At 29.8% G+C, this 19,021-nt stretch overlaps 1 protein-coding gene across 1 annotated transcript in view; it reads right to left on the bottom strand.

The window, feature by feature from the left end:
• LOC115889584 (protein hunchback-like) overlaps positions 1–14,830 on the bottom strand; it is a 38,382-nt gene extending 23,552 nt beyond the window's left edge. Inside the window, exons 1-2 of the mRNA XM_030909636.1 lie at positions 14,380–14,830; positions 6,405–7,796 (exon numbers count right to left, since the gene is read on the bottom strand). Of these exons, the coding sequence (XP_030765496.1) occupies positions 6,405–7,796; positions 14,380–14,517 (1,530 nt within the window). The 5' untranslated portion in view covers positions 14,518–14,830. The remainder of the gene's footprint in view (positions 1–6,404; positions 7,797–14,379) is intronic.
• Positions 14,831–19,021: the final 4,191 nt, after the last annotated feature.

Genomic DNA, 19,021 nt, shown 5'->3' with positions numbered 1-19,021 from the left:
CATCGAATAATTAGTAATAATTCATATTTCACCATCGAATTAATAATTCGAATTATTTAGTAGAATTATAAATTTAACCTAAAAATAAATTTGTTCCAGCTAGTGCTCGGCTAGGGGCTATTTTAAACAATTCGCAGAAATTCTGAACCATTGCCATACCTATATTCTATCATTGAATAAAGAATAAAAAAAAATATTCTTTATTCAATGTATTCTATTAACTGTGCCGAAGCCGTTTAATAAATTAAACCATAATTTATACTTTTAAATTTAAAAGTGCCGAGTTTATGATTGTTGTTATGGCCTTTTATAAACATTTCAATTCCTATTGAAAACCTCCTCTCTAAAATAAAAGCTTCTTCTAAAACGATATAAGTAGGGAATGCAATCCCGCAAATGCTGGATCCCCCAATCCCTCTGAGATTCCGCGGGATCGAAGTTGCGGGATTTATCGTGTGGGATCCGCGGGATTGACACATTACTACTGGGTAATCGAATCGATCTCGATCAAGCTCGAACCCCTTCGGTCCGGGCCGATGAGTCGACGCTCGGAACCCGGGGGACCCGTTACTGGTGGACAATTTCGTCAAATATACTGCCGGACATAATTATCAGGACAAGCAAAATTTTAGGGTAAATTTTAAGTTGAATATCTCTTGAACTAAAAAAGATTTCGGGATGCGGTTTGGACAGGTTTTAGATGCATCTATTGTGATTAAGATGCTATGTGGTTTTCGAAAATGTATTTAGCGAATTCTCGTATACAGGGTGTTTTATAAGAGAGTGAAAATTTGGTCAAGAATCTTTTTTACCGCAAATTTACGAGTTTTAAAAAATCGAAATTTTTACCAAGTACGACTAATCTGTATTGAAATTAGAAAAAAAATTTGATCGGTTTTTATTTTTTTTTGTTTTAAGGAAAATTGACTTTTTTTCGAAAAATATGCATTTTTAGTCATACGTATGGTCCTAAGTGGTACAAAAAGCTTTGTACATTCTGCATATGCCAAAAAATTATTAATTAGTTAAAATTATTAATTAATAGAATCCCATCAACTAAAAGGTCTATTTAAAACAGATAATATTGAAGTGTGTCACAAAGGCTTTAATTTATTATCGGAATGTTACACAAAATTAAAATCAAAGACTTCTAAAAACAAAAAGGGCAACATAGTGTACCAAATTCCTTGTAATAATTGTGACGCTGTATATATAGGTCAGACAGGCCAATATCTGGAAAATCGTCTAAAGAGTCATAAATATGACAAAAAAAACATTACAGCACTTGTTACTCACGAAAAAAATAATAATCACACCTTTGATTACAATAAAACAAGAATTTTAAATTTTGCGGATCCGCGGGATTCATTGCTTTAATCCCGCGGGTTTGCGGGATTGAGATTTTGGTGCGGGATTGCATTCCCTAGATATAAGTATGTCCTTGTTTACGTGCGGTTCGTATTTCTTTTTATTTTATCAGTGGCAATTAATAATTATTTAGATAAAAGAAGAAAATTAATTTTAGTGTTCGGCAGGTGTTCGGTGAAATTTGGGTGAAATGGAAAAGAACCAAATAATAGTAGTATTCTTTCGTTCTGAACGAAATGAAAATTTTCACTTAAACTGATTTATTCCTACGTGGTATAGGAAATAACAATGATTTCTGAATTTTTTTAAATAGGATCTTCCTTTCTTTGTCGATTCCCTTTATAAATCATTTTAAGTGAAAATTTTCAGTTCGTTCAGAACGAAAGAATACTACTAATAATTACTAATATTCGTCCATAAGAGGTTATGTTTTATGTTCATTTGCAATTCGGTTACCACAGATATAATATAAAATACTACTAATTTTTATCTCGATTATATCGAAAAAGATAATGGAATTAGTTAGTTTTAATTTACTATCGAATTAGTCGAATTATTTAATTCGAATTTTCCCAACACTAGTCTAACAACTGTATTCTACAGGGTGGTCCTAACTGTATTCCAAAAACTTTGGCAGCCTATTCTGCAGATAAAAATAAGCAAAAAAGTTCGTATAAATGTATATTCTAAAATGCTTATTTTCGGAGATACAGGGTGTAGAAATTTCATTTTTATTTTAATTTTTTCCAAATAATTTCTGAAGTAACGTTAATATTTGGATGAAAATTGGTGTCTGGGAGTTTTTTGACATGAGAAATTTGATTTTGATGTCAATACACACCTACTTACAGAGGGCGCCACCTTTTTAATTGTTTTGAAGAGCAATAACTTTTCGTCCGTACCTGTATAAAACTACTGAGTGAAAAAATATACATTTCCGTGATTTTTTATGTAAAAAATATCTCTTGGTAAAAATCGCTAGGATCAACCGTTCTCACGATATTTAGAATGGAAATAGTCAATACATGTCATTATTGACGAAAAATAAACGCGTGTTGAGTAGATAGTTTAATTGACTGAAATGACAAATTTGGAAACTTTTTATTTTTTTAATTCATTCATAAATTTTTCTTCGAAAAAATGATGATAAAATAGTTTCTGTTGAACTTTTGGCACAAAAACATTTCAAATTTATGATTTCAGTCTAATAACTATTTAGTCAACATATTTAATTTATGTCAATGATGACAGGTATTGATTCTATTCCAAATATTTCGAGAACCATTACTCGTAGCGATTTTTACCAAGAGACCTTTTTTATGTAAAATATCTCGTCAAAGTAGATTTTTTCACTCAGTAGTTTTATACAGGTACGTACGAAAAGTTATTACTCTTCAAATAAGTTAAAAAATTTGTAGGTGGCGCCCTCTACAAGTAGGAGTCGTATTGACATAAAAATCAAATTTCTCATGCCAAAAAACTCCCACACCAATTTTCATCCAAATATTGACGTTGCTTCAGAAATTAGTTGGGAAAAATACTTCAGAAATAACTGCACACTGCATTTACCAACTAATAGAATCATATCAATTTTCTGTGATGTAGGATAAGTTTGCATTTTCGGCCAATTTCTGAGAAATTTTTTTATTTTAACTGACACAAAATGATAACTAGTTGTTAAAGTTGGACATTAGACAGTTATGTTGAAGTAACGTCAGACATATCAGCCACCTAAATTTTATCAAATAATAAAGATCTACTCAGATCAAATCATGTAAATGAAAATATCTAGGAAAATCTTTATTTGAGGGGTAGGCAACGTCAATAGTATTTTGAAGAGCACATGAATTCTCAATTGGATATCGGAATAGTATACTGGGTGTTTCTTTTAAGATAAAAGAGTAGGTAACATACTTTTGAAGGTGACCAATATTCAATATTAATTTTGTCTCACCCTGTATAACTTTTTGGATCAAGTTTTAATTTGATTTAAAGTACAATAGTTAATTTATCTACATATTAGGTTATACCGGACAAATTCCAATTTAGGTGGCTTTTATTGTAATTTAAAAATTGTCCTTTATTTCTAGAAAATATTAGATATGTCAAAAACCTTACATTTTAGTCATATACTTTCATATATTTTCTCTTATAAAATTCACCTTTATGTTTCTCCTAGAATCCGAAAATCAATTAATATATAGGGTGTTACAAAAAACAAAACTTTGATATGTAACTTTTTTTGAGGACACCCTGTAGAACTTTCTATATTCTTAAAAGGTGCTCTGAATTAACCTACATAATAATATGCTCACAAAATTTCATTTCAATACAAACTGTCGTTCTTCTTGGAACCTTGCGGCGTATGAGAGGCGCCACCCTGTATTTAATGTTATTCAATTTTATACCAAAAAGTGGTGATTTTAATCAAGTTATTTTTTTATTTTATTGTTTTTTATTTTTATTTTATCGAAAGCCTGCCTAAAATGAATCTTTCTTAATTCTTAAGAAGCATAAATATTTATTTTTCGTTAAAGGTTTTAAATAATGTATTTATCTTTAGTAAACCAGCTAGTGAATAGTTCTTTTTACTAAGTTATGCGAATACGTAATTTGAATAGGTATTAAGAAAATATAGTAATTATTAAAATTATAAATGAAATAGTTTTAGTCCCTAATAGTATAAATTTTGAAGGTAAGCATCAAACATGTGTCAGGACTGTTATTTTTCAATTTCTGTTTTAATTTCATTTTTATTTTATATATGCTCTTTTTACATATTCTTTAAAAATTTAGACTAATTAACTCTTTTGTTGTATTTTTTATTAAAAAATAATTTTGTATTAGTTTATATTTATATATATATAACTACATATATTTATAAACCATACGAGGAATGTAATTAAATAAAACACAAATTATATCTTAAATCGGATTATATTATAAATCTGTTAGATTATATATAGCGATTAATCAATCTTACATAAACAAAACGTATATATAACAAATTTTGATTAAGTCGCTCCAGCAAAATCACAAAATACACAAAAAATTTAAACTAACATCAGTCTCAAATCTTGCAAGTACAAAAATATAAATAGAAAATAATATACTTACATATTTATTACAAGGAGATGTAATAAATACATAAGGACATTATAGTATTACTATAATTATAATATAGTCCATATTTAGATCCTTAAATAAAAATTATTTAATCTTCAAATTATTCATGTGACTATTGTAATATATTTTAAGAAATGTAATATAAATATAGAGCCTATTTCATTTGGAAATATTTGGTCAGCCATTTCTTAAAATATACTAATTAATTTGATAAGACTAAAGTTGACTCCTTAGTAATATCTAAAATTTACTTAAATCTAACCCTATATCTAATACAGTTAAATAAATGTTACCCAAATCATACATACAAAAATTCTTAATCTAAATTAGGTACATTTATAAGAAATTAAAATTGTAAAATATATTTGTTACAAACAGGAACAGAGTATGTACTCGAATACTAACAAATCACAATTATACACAAACTTACTGTCTACCAACTAAAACTTACACGCAATCTCTTTTACAGATAACTGTTTTTCACAGTTTTACATTTAATATAAATATGGCTTAAAAGAAGAGATCAAATAAATATTTTTGTACTATAACATTGTTGATGAAAATAAAAAGTATGAAACCTATATACAGGGCGTAAAAATCAAATAAAGTTGATCAGAATTTGATTTTACATCTATGTACCAAGTTGTATTAGTTGGTACATGGACTTACATTGTTTGATGAAAGTTTAGGACATTTTGAACATCTTTCGAAACACATGTATATATTTTTTAAAAACCCGTTATGTTAATAAACTTGGCACACATATTTTTTAAATAACTCAATAATAAAAGCTTTTTATTTGTGGCGATGTTTTAGTCACATCCTGTATATATGTGCTTCCAACAATGTGACTATTATTACTAAAGAAAATCAGTCCATTAATCTAGTAAGTCAAATTGTGATAAATACGATAGATAAATGTTAAAAATTCACAAAATGCAAATTTAAGAGGTAGAAAGAAATGCTGATTAGTAAAATCAAACATAGGCACTAAAAATATGAATATTATATGTAAGTCATACCATGGATTTACTTAGGAACCTGCATAGACCATCCAGACAAATTCTGAGAACTACGGTCTGCTCTATTATATAAGCAACAAAAACTCGCTCAGAATTTTGCTTCTATTTCAGAGAACAGCAACAAGTTCAAAAGCTACCGCCACAAGAATAATATCTTTTAAATATCGTCTTATATATCTTGAGGAATACTTTTAAGCCTGAGAAACAAGCTAGGTCTTAAAGTATTTGTCTTTTGAATCTGCAGCTGTCGCGATTAAACTTTATGTTTCTTTAGTATAAAAAGTGTCGATCAGTCATTTTAATTCTAATGCCTAATAGAATTAATCAATTGCACATTAATGTGACTAGTATTAAATATTACTAAATCAGTGTACGATAGAGTGACAACTTACACGAACTCGTGAAACTAAATGCTACAGTTTTGAACAATTTTAACTATAGATTCACTCTATTGTACATTGATAGTATAATTAGGCTGAAGATACATTAGTTCAGAATTCGTTCGCTAATTCGTTTTTAGGAATTCTTACGAACAGTGTAGATTATAACCGTTTACTATTAGCAATGGGAGTTCATAATAGAAGTCAAAAATAAAAGTTGTTACTAAATTATATACTGCTGGAATATTTTATCTGCTGTACCTAATGTATTTTATTGATGAAAAATAGAATCTCAATCTCAATGATTATTTGAGAGAAGAGAGAAAAAAATAATGCATTTTCAAGAATGACACTCAGGTTAGAGAATAATGAGGTAATGATGTTGAATATCATTCACCATCACTATTTCAACGTTCTCTAATTTGATTATGTCATGAATTCGGACCCAATGTATCCACAGGTTTAAACTATGTAAAATAAATAAATTCGACAGGCTTAACTTGATCTAATGTGAAGGTCTAGCAATGTGCAGGAAGAAATTAACACTATTTCCATTTTCTTCGCCGCACATATTACAAGTGAACGGGTTGCGGAAACCGTGATAACCCATGTGAATTCGAAACATTACCTCCTCGCTAAATCCGATCTTACAGTCATGACAGTGGAATCCATACCTTTGAGTTTCAGCGCTTTGCCCGCTGTTTTCGTTCTGATCCTTATTAGACGTTTCTGGTCCGTTGATAATAGTAGAATCATGTTGACTATCATCGACAACTTCGACGTTAGCAAACGCGGTACTCATCGATTCCTCATCTTCGCACTCAACTTCCGAAGATCTGCTTGGTGGTTGACTCAAATCCAGAACACCCTCTTCGTTTTCAGATTTCATCTGATTTTGTTGTTTAGTCAACTGCTCGAAATGTTCTCTAATGAACTGGAGATTTTGGAGCAGTTCTGGATTGGGTAAGGCGGCTGGGAAAGCGGGCAACAGTGGCAAAGGAAACGGTACCATTCCAGGTTGATTCAGCAGAAGCGGATTGAATGGTAATGATGATAAATGCTGATGCTCGATTTTGGGAGATGGTGCCTGTTGTAGCGGCGGACTTGAGGATGGAATTGAGGGTCTCTTCGATTTAGGACCCCGCCTGGTACCGTAGACGTCGATAACTGGTTCGGGATTTGGCGTACCGTCCGGGTTGAGTACTATCGCAGGCTGATGATTGTATTTTCTTAAATGCAACTTTAACGAATGGACGTATTTGGTCTCGTAAACACAATCAGAACAACGGTACTGGTAAACTTTTGAATGCGATTTCTGGTGCGATCGTAGCATAGAGTTATTTACACAGGTATAGTTACAAGAATCACATTTGTAAGGCTTGGTTCCGTTATGATTCATAATGTGGTACTCTAGGTGGTGTTTAAATTCTGTGACAAACGGACACTTTGGACACTTTAACATTTTATCTCCTTTAATGTGGATTTTTGAATGTTCCCAATAGTCCAGTTTGGTAATAGCGACATATTTACAGTGCTTGCACTTGTGCTGTTTGACTTTTCCATGTGAATTGAATTTGGGCTTGTTAATATCAGTTAGATCATTATCACTAGAATTGTCGACGTTTTGACTCGAAATATCCATGTTGCTCATTGATGAATCGCCACCTCCTGAAGTTGATGGCATGGATAAATTACCATTGTAATATGCGTATTGTCCGAACGGAACTTGCGAGCCGGTGAAATGGTTATGGCTAGCGTCGGTCCTGCAGTCTCCATCCTGTGGTGGTGGTGTATGGAATCTGTGGTTACCACTTCTGTCACTTTCGGGTGAAGCTGATGGGCAGTCGCTTTCAGACGTGACCCCGGAATCGTTTCTGGTATCGTCCATCGGTTCCTGTTTCTGGAAAGAAAGAAACAAAACCGTATAAATATTTATGTTGGTGGTGTTTGAAGCAGTTAAAAGATGTGTGATTATAACGTCGAAACCGTAAAGAAGAGCAATAAAAAAGCTCTGTTTACGTAACTAAATCAATTGTTTAAAAATTCAGAGACAAGTTTGCGTAATGTGTAACAGCACGCATCGGATAGATTTAGAAATCGTAAGCAAAACATGTTTGTTTATGTTATATTTTTAAGAAAGATCCACAAAGATTCCACTAATATAACGCATAAGGAAACGTAATAAAACCAGGCTTATCTATAAATATATTAAGAATTTTGAACTATAAATTGATCATTAAATGATCTTAACATGCAATTTATTGATTTGTTTTATTTAAGTTAACATTATTCCAATTCGTATTTGAGATCGGATTTAACTTATTTATGCCAAAACATTCATTAAAATCTATATAGGGTTGTTAATTGTCAAGTTTTCCAAATAATTTCTGAAGTATCGTCAATATTTGAATGAAAATTGGTGTTTGGGAGTTTCTTGACAAGAGAACTCTGATGTTGATGTCAATATGACTCCTATTTGTAGGGTGCGCCTCTTACATGTATTTTAACTGTTTTGAAGAGTAATAACTTTTCGTTCGTACTTGTATAAAACTGTCGAGAGAAAAAATGTACATTTCCGTGATTTCTAACGTAAAAATGTCTCTTGGTAAAAAGCGCTTCGAGCAACCGTTCTCAAGATGTTTAGAATGGGAACAGTCAATACATGTCATTATTGACAAAAAAATAAACATGTTGAGTAGATAGTTATTCGATAAAATGATAAATTTGAAGACTTTTTATTTTTTTAAATTAATCATAAATTTTTCTTCGAAGAAATGATGAGACGCTTTTGGCACAAAAAACATTTCAAATTTATGATTTCATTCTACAACTATCTTGTCAACAGGCTTATGTCAATGATGACAGGTATTGATAATTTCGATTCCAAATATCTCGAGAACTATTACTCGTGGACAAGATACTTTTTTATGCAAAAATTGTATATTTTTTTACTCAGTAGTTTTATACAGGTACGAACAAAAAGTTATTACTCTTCAAACTAGTTAAAAAATATATAGATGGCGACCTTTATAAGTAGGAGTCATATTGATATGAAAATCAAATTTTTCATGTCAAAAAACTCCCAGATACCAATTTTCATCCAAATATTGACGGTGCTTCAGAAATTATTTGGAAAAAATCGAAATAAAAATGAAACTTTAACGCCCTGTATCTCCGAAACTAAACTTTTTAGGACATACATTTACATTATACGAACTTTATTTATTTATTTTTATCTGCAGAATATGCTGCCGAAGTTTCCGGAATACAGTACTGACCACCCTGTATAATATGCGGGTGATTCCATAAATTCCATTTGAGAAAATTGAGTTATGATTAAAAGTATGCATTGGTGTAACCACAGGGGTGCCCCCCCCCCTCGGTACTGCTTACGTATTAATTTTTATTTGCTTGTGATGCAGTAAAAATGACGTTTTCTAGTTTTGTTTAGTTAATATTATTTTGTTGTGTTCAAAAAATGTGTTAATTTTTATTTTTTTAGAAAATTTGTAATCTACGGGAACAAGGTTTGATAACCAAGTCTATGAAATTTATTGATAGAGAAATTCATGTAAACGTTTTATTCAAAAAATATGTTTTTAAAAATTATTTTAAACCCTGGGCTCCCCTGGGCTCAACCCCAGGCCCCCCAGGCCCACCCCAGAATAAATTTCTAGTTACGCTAATGAAAATATGGTTTAGGCATCTTTTAACCGGCCAAAGACACGAAAAATATTTTACGACCAGATCCATTTGTTCAAGACTCGTTGGTTAAAAAATTGTGGTTTTAACACAGTCTTATACCTATATACTCTAGACTGAAATCTGAAATTCTATTTTTTTAAACAAAAATGCCGAAAGTTGACATATGTTATGTCATTCCCTTTGGAATTTCATTTTCTATTAAATAAAGTAAACAAGTACCAAGGGTACCATTTAAAAATTAAAAGTTGTAGTCACTTCCGGTGAAACAGGAAGTCACACAAACTAACTGAATACCTCAATCTACCCTGATATATATGTATACCAAACGTCGTTTGTTTATCTAAAAAAATAAAAAATTTGGGGTCGTCCACTTTTACAAAACACCCGGTATAACAAATTAAGCAGTTCAGTTGTTGATTAACTTATCAATTTAGTACGCATTGCGGTGTTTACTCATAATTTTTATCACCACAGATTTTTTTAACAGTTCCAAATAATTTTCATGGTTTTATTTTTCGAAAACATGTTTGTTCGGATGGTCGTTGGCGGCAGTTAATGTTATCGATGACGTTACGAAATGTTTTTTACTAGAAAATAGACTAGCCATTTTCTCAAGATATTTCCCAACGAATCCTGTGACTCATTATTTTTTAGAGAATAGAAAAAACAAGTCTTTAAAATCAAGGCGACGGAAAGTTTAGGAACTAAAAATAATTACGGATCAAGAATGAGGTTAACCGATGTGCAAGAGGATCCGAACGAAAATATGATTAAACAAAAAATCTCCTGAAAATAAGCTTTTTATAAATATCGCTTAAAAACTGTTAATAGGTAAAATAATTATTAATTTCGAACTTTATGCAGTATCACCATCAAAGTTTAATTTTATTAAATATTAATTTTTGATAGGCTGTATCTTTTTTTTTAAATTTTGTGAATAAATGTACAGGGTGGCGCCTCTCATACGCCTCAGAAGTTCCAAGGAGAACGACAGTTTATATCGAAATGAAATTTTGGCAGCATATGTAGGTTAATTGAAAGCATTTTATAAAAATATATAGAATTATACAGGGTGTCCCCAAAAAAAGTTACACATCAAAGTTTTGTTTTTTCTAATGGAACACCCCTTATATTAATTCATTTTCGGATTCTAGGAAAAAAATAAAGATGAGTTTTATTAAAGAAGCCTAAAATCGTAATAATAATAATAATGTACCTAAAATCTAAGGATTTTACTCCTTTATTTCAAGTGAAACACCCAGTATATTATTCCGGTGTTCAATAGGGAATTTATATATCTTCAAAATATTATTAAGGTTGCCTACCCCTCAGACCAAGATTTTCCTAGATATTTTAATTGTTATGATTTTGCGTCAGTCGATCTTTATTATTTGAAAAAATCTAGGATGGCTGTGTGATATACCTTTTGGTAATTTAACAAAAATTAAAGATTTTCTAGTAAAATACTCAACGGTAATAAAAAGATACACGTTTAAAACATATTTTAATTATCACAGAATTAAAACTAGAGCAACATAAGCAACATACATTATAATTTTATGTAAATCCCACGTATTTTATTGTAATTTAAAATTTGTTCTTTATTTCTAGGAAATGTTAAATATGTCAAAAACCTTACATTTTAGTCATATACTTCTCTTATAAAACTCACCTTTATTTTTATCCCAGAAATCCGAAAATCAATTAATATATGTATAGGGTTTGTTCCATTACAAAAACCACAACTTTGATATGTAACTTTTTTGGGGACACCCTGTAGAACTCTCTATATTTTTAAAAAGTGCTCTGAATTAACCTACATATGCTCACAAAATTTCATTCCAATATAAACTGTCGTTCTCCTTGGAGCCTCCGCGGCGCGGCGTATGTGAGGCGCCACCCTGTATAATTTGGTTTTTATATTGTTATTTAACATTTAATATCTAAACGTTTTAAAAAGTTGATTTTCTAAACAGACTCCCTCCCCCCATTTTTGTTCTTTTTATTTGAGAGTTACACATGAATATAAATGATAATTATACAGGGTGAGTCTTAAATAAGTGAACATATTTTCAGGGCTGGTAGATCTCGACAAAAGAATTATATTTTCTCTTTACCGTTTTCCAAATAAATCCAAAAGAAGTCTCTTGTAAATTTATTCTACTATCTACCTATGTTGCAATATTATCAAGATATTATGTTGTTCAAGTCAAAATAAAAAAAAATCCAATTTTTTTTCGAAAAATTATTTTTTTTTTCGCCAAATAAAACTCAAGACTTTTTAAGACACACCCATATTTACAGACAACAACGTAAAAACATGTTATAAGCACAATATTATTGATAATATATCAAACTAATGCAATTGATTTGAGCATAAATATAGTTGAAATTTTAGTGCTTATTGTTTGTAATTAATAAAAATGAAAATGTTTTGACAGCATAATTGAAAATTTGATGCCGTGAAAATATTATTTATTTAAATAATTTGTTGCAATAAACACTGTATTTTTTATGGGTTAAAATGATTCATTATGAATATTTAACGTTATTAAACCAAGAATCATGCTTTTTTAGCTGGGGGGACTTCCAAATAATACTGAATCACATCTTGAGTAATTTTGTTTTTTAACTTGGTTACGATATGACTGGAAATTTTATTTCATTCATTCGGAGAAATTATTTTTTGGAATCGCTTGTAATTATTTGGATTTTAGCTTTGTGTAAATAATTAATTAGAAAATATGATGAAGAAGTATTAAAACAATAATTTAGTGTATTTTTAATCTATGCATAATTGTATTTTCTAATATTCGAGATTTAAAAATAGACCAATAAATGTTTTGGGTCAAATAATGTACTTTCATTTGTCTTCAGACTCGCAACAAGCAACATACATTGAAATATTTTTGACATCAAAAAATACCTTCAGTAGGAAAACCACATATCCTGCAAATTGTGTATGCTTTATTCTATTAATACTTAGTCATAAAATATATGAGAATACATTTCTGGGAAGGAATACTTTGGCAAAAAAAAAAAATAGGAAAACACTCCAGAAAACATAATTAATTATAAGAACCAACAATACGAATATTCCAAATATACTGCATTGGTTATATTTAAGTATGTTGGTTGAGCAACCAACTAGGTATTTTGAACTGATTTTTATATGAGAAAAACAATCTGTTATTCATAGTGGACCACATATTTTCAAGCCTTCATTTAGGATAAAAGAAAACAAACATAACTGTGTAATAATATTTCAATTTGCGGAAGTTTAAAATTTTCAAATACGTTGTAAACACGGAAAATTTATTGGGAGAGATAGATAAAAACAGTTTCACCTAAATAGGTATGAGTTGAAAATGATTCAATATAAAAATTACACTTAAATTAAACGGTGTTCATCTAAGAAATGATTAGATCATAGAGCAGGGTTATTTTCCCGTTTGTAGTAAATCTATAATATATGAGGATTTGTTTGAGGATTGCAAGTACCTACAGTTTGTTGGTGGTATTATAATTTAAAAAACTTTGCATTATTTTAGAATTTACGACTCTAGAGAGATTAAGCATTAAATATTGCTAAATATATAAATTTTAGTTACTTCTTTCAAATTCGAAAGAAAAATTTTGGGCTAATAACTCCAGAAGAATTATGAAATTTAGTACCTTGCAGTGGTGTGTTTTCAGAAACTTTATCTGAAACTGTGTCGATTCTCTTATAATTTTGTAATATTTTTACAAATATATTGGTTTTCGTTAACCTAAACTTGAACGTTCCAAATATATATAAATCTACATGAAAATCCCAACCAGGAAATCGCAAACAGTTAATAAGTACTAGATTATACAATATTTGGAAGATCTAAGTACTTCTCTATTTTAATAAATACACTGCTTTTCGATACACCAATTTGTACCTTCTAAATTTATATATGAAAATCCGAACCATGATATATAAATTCAATTTAGATGAAAAGAAATTTATTGTTACTTAAGCGGGAAACAGTTAAGTTGTATTAGAATTATACAATATTTAGAAGATGTAACGAATATCTGGAAGATCTAAATACTTTTCTATTTTTATAAAAATACTGCTTTTCGTTAGCCCAAATTTACACGTTTTAAATTTATATATAAATGCATGAAAATCGCAACCAGGAAATATCAATTCAATTTAGATGAATAGAAATTTATTGTTATTTAAGTGGAAAACAGTTAAATAGTATTTGAATATTATTTTTCTAAGTACTTTTCTATGTCCAAATTTATATATAAATATGCATGAAAATCGCAGCCAGGAAATATAAATCCAGTTTAGATGAATAGAATCTATTGTCATTTAAGCGAAGAACAGTTAAATAATAGGTATTAGAATTATGCAATATTTATAAGATGCATTGAATATCTTGGAGAACTTAAAACTTTGCCGTAAATGGACCGAGATATAGAAAAAGGAATCACCCGTCTTTACGATGAATAAACGACTAAACCAATGTAATAATAAAATATAAAATACATAAAAAATCAACTTAAAAAAATAATATAAATTTAATAATTATTTTAATTTTTCAATTGTTTGTAATTAGTATTTTTTTACATCTTGCAAGCTGTAATATACCGGATGTTAAGGACAAAAAGTTTATCATCGTTTGGTGATGGTGGGGTGTTCCTTTTTCTCTAAATTTCCGTCCAAATACACAAGAACATAATTAGTTTTCATCTAGAATTGAAATGACAATCGGTGTTTTTGATGGATGTCAGCAACTTACCACAACAGAATTGGTATAATTCCATGGTGTATCTGGCGATAAACTGGGCATAGGGTTGCTCTGCTTGCGCGGATGCCTGGCCATAGACATCGCGTCCTGCATCTGATGCGATGACATTTCCGTATCATCGACCCTCATTTTCACAGTAAAAATCCACACTCAAAACACACGAGAAAAAAATAAGGGAAGATCAAGTTTTCTTCGGCTAAATTGCGTCTATGAAAAACACCGAAAGCGCTCACAACATACACGCGTATGCGTCTGTAATCTCGACTCGACTGTATGTATGAATGTAAACACGTCAGCCACTACGCTCGGTACGTCTGTATCAGAAGCTACGGCGCGTAGTACTACTACTACAACCTACAACATAAATGAGAAGTGCTGCTGCAAGGCGGATAGATCGGATTACGATAGTTGGCTAAGGCTAAGGCAACTGTCGTTGACCGAGGACAAGCAGAAACTGATTTGGAAAATAGAGAGCTTGCTCCTTGCTCAAGTTTAGAGCCGGTGCGCTTTTCCCTCTCCACCCTCGCTAGAGCTTAACTCCGCCCACTTATGCAGCATGTCCGAAGGGTCTTTACAAGGGGAAACAACATTTTTATTAACCTTTTGAGAAAAATGCATATCTTATAAACATTTGTGCTTGTTCTAAAATGGCTAATCTCATTTACACCTTTCCAAATTTCCATACTGTTTTAGAGAAAAGCAGTATATTGGTAAAAATAAAAAAGTACTTAGATCTTCCAGATATTCATTACATCTTCTAAATATTGTATAATTCTAATATAAGTTAACTGTTTTTCCGCTTAAGTAACAATACATTTTTATTCATCTAAATTGAATTTATATTTCCTGGTTCCGATTTCAATATATATATTAATTTATAAATTTAGAAAGTTGTAATTGGTTTATCGAAAAGCAGTATATTTAGAAAAATAGAAAAGTACTTAGATCTCCCAGATATTCATTACATCAGAATCTTCTAAATGTTGTATAATTCTAATATAAGTTAACTGTTTTTTCGCTTAAGTAACAATACATTTTTATTCATCTAAATTGAATTTATATTTCCTGGTTCCGATTTTCATATATAAATTAATTTATAAATTTAGAAAGTAGTAATTGGTTTATCGAAAAGCAGTATATTGGTAAAAATAGAAAAGTACTTAGATCTCCCAGATATTCATTACATCTTCTAAATATTGTAGAATTCTAATATAAGTTAACTGTTTTTCCGCTTAAGTAACAATACATTTTTATTCATCTAAATTGAATTTATATTTCCTGGTTCCGATTTCAATATATAAATTAATTTATAAATTTAGAAGGTAGAAATTGGTTTATCGAAAAGCAGTATATTTAGAAAAATAGAAAAGTACTTAGATCTGCCAGATATTCATTACATCTTCTAAATGTTGTATAATTCTAATACAAGTTAACTGTTTTTCCGCTTAAGTAACAATACATTTTTATTCATCTAAATTAAATTTATATTTCCTGGTTCCGATTTTCATATATAAATTAATTTATAAATTTAGAAAGTAGTAATTGGTTTATCGAAAAGCAGTATATTGGTAAAAATAGAAAAGTACTTAGATCTCCCAGATATTCATTACATCTTCTAAATATTGTAGAATTCTAATATAAGTTAACTGTTTTTCCGCTTAAGTAACAATACATTTTTATTCATCTAAATTGAATTTATATTTCCTGGTTCCGATTTTCATATATAAATTAATTTATAAATTTAGAAAGTAGTAATTGGTTTATCGAAAAGCAGTATATTGGTAAAAATAGAAAAGTACTTAGATCTCCCAGATATTCATTACATCTTCTAAATATTGTAGAATTCTAATATAAGTTAACTGTTTTTCCGCTTATGCAACAATACATTTTTATTCATCTAAATTGAATTTATATTTTCTGGTTCCGATTTCAATATATAAATTAATTTATAAACTTAGAAGGTAGAAATTGGTTTATCGAAAAGCAGTATATTTAGAAAAATAGAAAAGTACTTAGATCTGCCAGATATTCATTACATCTTCTAAATGTTGTATAATTCTAATACAAGTTAACTGTTTTTCCGCTTAAGTAACAATAAATTTTTATTCATCTAAATTGAATTTATATTTCCTGGTTCCGATTTTCATATATAAATTAATTTATAAATTTAGAAAGTAGTAATTGGTTTATCGAAAAGCAGTATATTGGTAAAAATAGAAAAGTACTTAGATCTCCCAGATATTCATTACATCTTCTAAATATTGTAGAATTCTAATATAAGTTAACTGTTTTTCCGCTTAAGTAACAATACATTTTTATTCATCTAAATTGAATTTATATTTCCTGGTTCCGATTTCAATATATAAATTAATTTATAAATTTAGAAGGTAGAAATTGGTTTATCGAAAAGCAGTATATTTAGAAAAATAGAAAAGTACTTAGATCTGCCAGATATTCATTACATCTTCTAAATGTTGTATAATTCTAATACAAGTTAACTGTTTTTCCGCTTAAGTAACAATAAATTTTTATTCATCTAAATTGAATTTATATTTCCTGGTTCCGATTTTCATATATAAATTAATTTATAAATTTAGAAAGTAGTAATTGGTTTATCGAAAAGCAGTATATTGATAAAAATAGAAAAGTACTTAGATCTCCCAGATATTCATTACATCTTCTAAATATTGTAGAATTCTAATATAAGTTAACTGTTTTTCCGCTTAAGTAACAATACATTTTTATTCATCTAAATTGAATTTATATATTTGTTGGTTGCGATTTTCATAAATTATATAAATTAATATATAAATTTAGCATGTCCATGGGCTCTAAAGCAGTATATTATTTGTAAAATATGTGATAGGAGTAACTACAATAATAAATATAAAGAGATGAGATTAATTCATATCATTACATAAAAAAAAAGAGAAAGGAAAAAAACTATAAAATTTTTCCCTATAGCACATTTCATCAAAGGTCAATCACTTAGTGAATAAAAGAAAAAATAATTAAAACTATATAAAAATTTTGTAACTTACAACATTTAGTCATTGAATATAATCCTATTATAACACGAACATTTTACAACTTGCACAAGATAAAACATTTGAATCTAAAATATATGTCTGCAATTAACAAACCAAGTACAGTGGACAGAAACAGAATCAGTACTGATATTTAATATTCACGTGAAAACGCGGCGGAACGCAGTATCTTTATTATCACCGTTTTTTTTATATTTCGCATTAAGATCAATACGTATGAATTTTATAAGTATGGACGCTTACTTTGGCACGATATGCATATTCAGTCGACAGAGCCCAAATAAACGTCCACACTTACGATACAAGCTCTTGATGCGTGATACATGATCCTGATACAACAGAGTGCTACATATGTGGACCCGGCTTTACAATACCGGGTGCGTCTCAAAAGTGGCTCACCCCTATAACTTTTTTATTTTATCAGATAAAAAAACGAGATTTGGTATGTTAGTATGTGAGATAAATTAGGATTGATTGACGTATTCGATTGTTTTTGGTCACTTCCTGTTTCACCGGAAATGACTATGAAACTTTTGATTTTTAAATGACACCCTCGGTATTTTTTTACTTTATTCGATAGAAAATGACATTCTGAATAGAATGACATATCATATATCTACTTTTGACATTCTCGCTTAATAAAAAAGTGTATTTTAAAATTCATTCTAGAGTGCCATGGCTTTGTTAACCCATTAGTGCATGAAGTTTATAAAAGCAAATATAAAACAAAAAACACAGAAAACTATTTATTTATATCCCAAATAACACAACAAAATCATGAGCGATAAAAAAAATCAATGTAATAGTAAGTAATACGTCATCCGATATATCGGTATCTATGCTAACTATTGAACTCTTAAAAACTGTGATAATTTTTATAACATATCTTTGGATGAAGACCGACTCCACATTTACTGCAAACTGCAAATAAATTTGCTTTTCCCATTACAAAACCTACACAATCTTTCGGTTGGTACGTAGCCAATGATCCCGCCTGTCGTATCTAACTTCATTCAAAGGAGTTGGAATACTCTTTCCTCGATTTGACGATACGCCGTATCTTTCAAGCAATGAGTTAGCAAGTGTTCTTCGAAAAGTAAGGAGTGTGGAACAGTCTTTATTATTCAGAAGTAATTTTCTCATAAGCAGCCATGCATTTGTAACCGATGCGTCGAATAAATAACAGAAAATTGGCCAACACCATTTTCTTTGTCTCATTACGATATACTGCAATTAGCTGATCCATTTTATCGACACCTCCCATGTATAAGTTATAGCGCGCAAATACTTCGGGTTGGCAAATACTGATCTTACTTTTGTTTTCTTTTGACCATCTTGAACATTTACCTTCGGACGAAGGAACAAAGTTTGTTGCACAAGTCACAACTTTGTTATCTTTCCATCTTTTTATTTTTTCCGCATTTTATTCTGACTGTTCTGTATTCATATGCTCCTCGTTCTCGCTTTTCTAATCCTGTTTTCTTATTCAAAAAGCATTGTCCAGTTCAGCCGTCCTGAATTGTTTCCGTTTCCGCGAAGCCTTGTTCTGACAGAAAATGAAAGTCTCACAGAAAAAAAAAATATCA

The sequence above is a fragment of the Sitophilus oryzae genome, unplaced genomic scaffold, assembly GCF_002938485.1.
Source record: "Sitophilus oryzae breed Bouriz unplaced genomic scaffold, Soryzae_2.0 scaffold_815_pilon_pilon, whole genome shotgun sequence".
NCBI classification, from domain to species: domain Eukaryota; kingdom Metazoa; phylum Arthropoda; class Insecta; order Coleoptera; family Curculionidae; genus Sitophilus; species Sitophilus oryzae.
The sequence above is the reverse complement of the archived record's forward strand: the minus strand, read 5'-3'. Positions and strand labels throughout refer to the sequence as shown.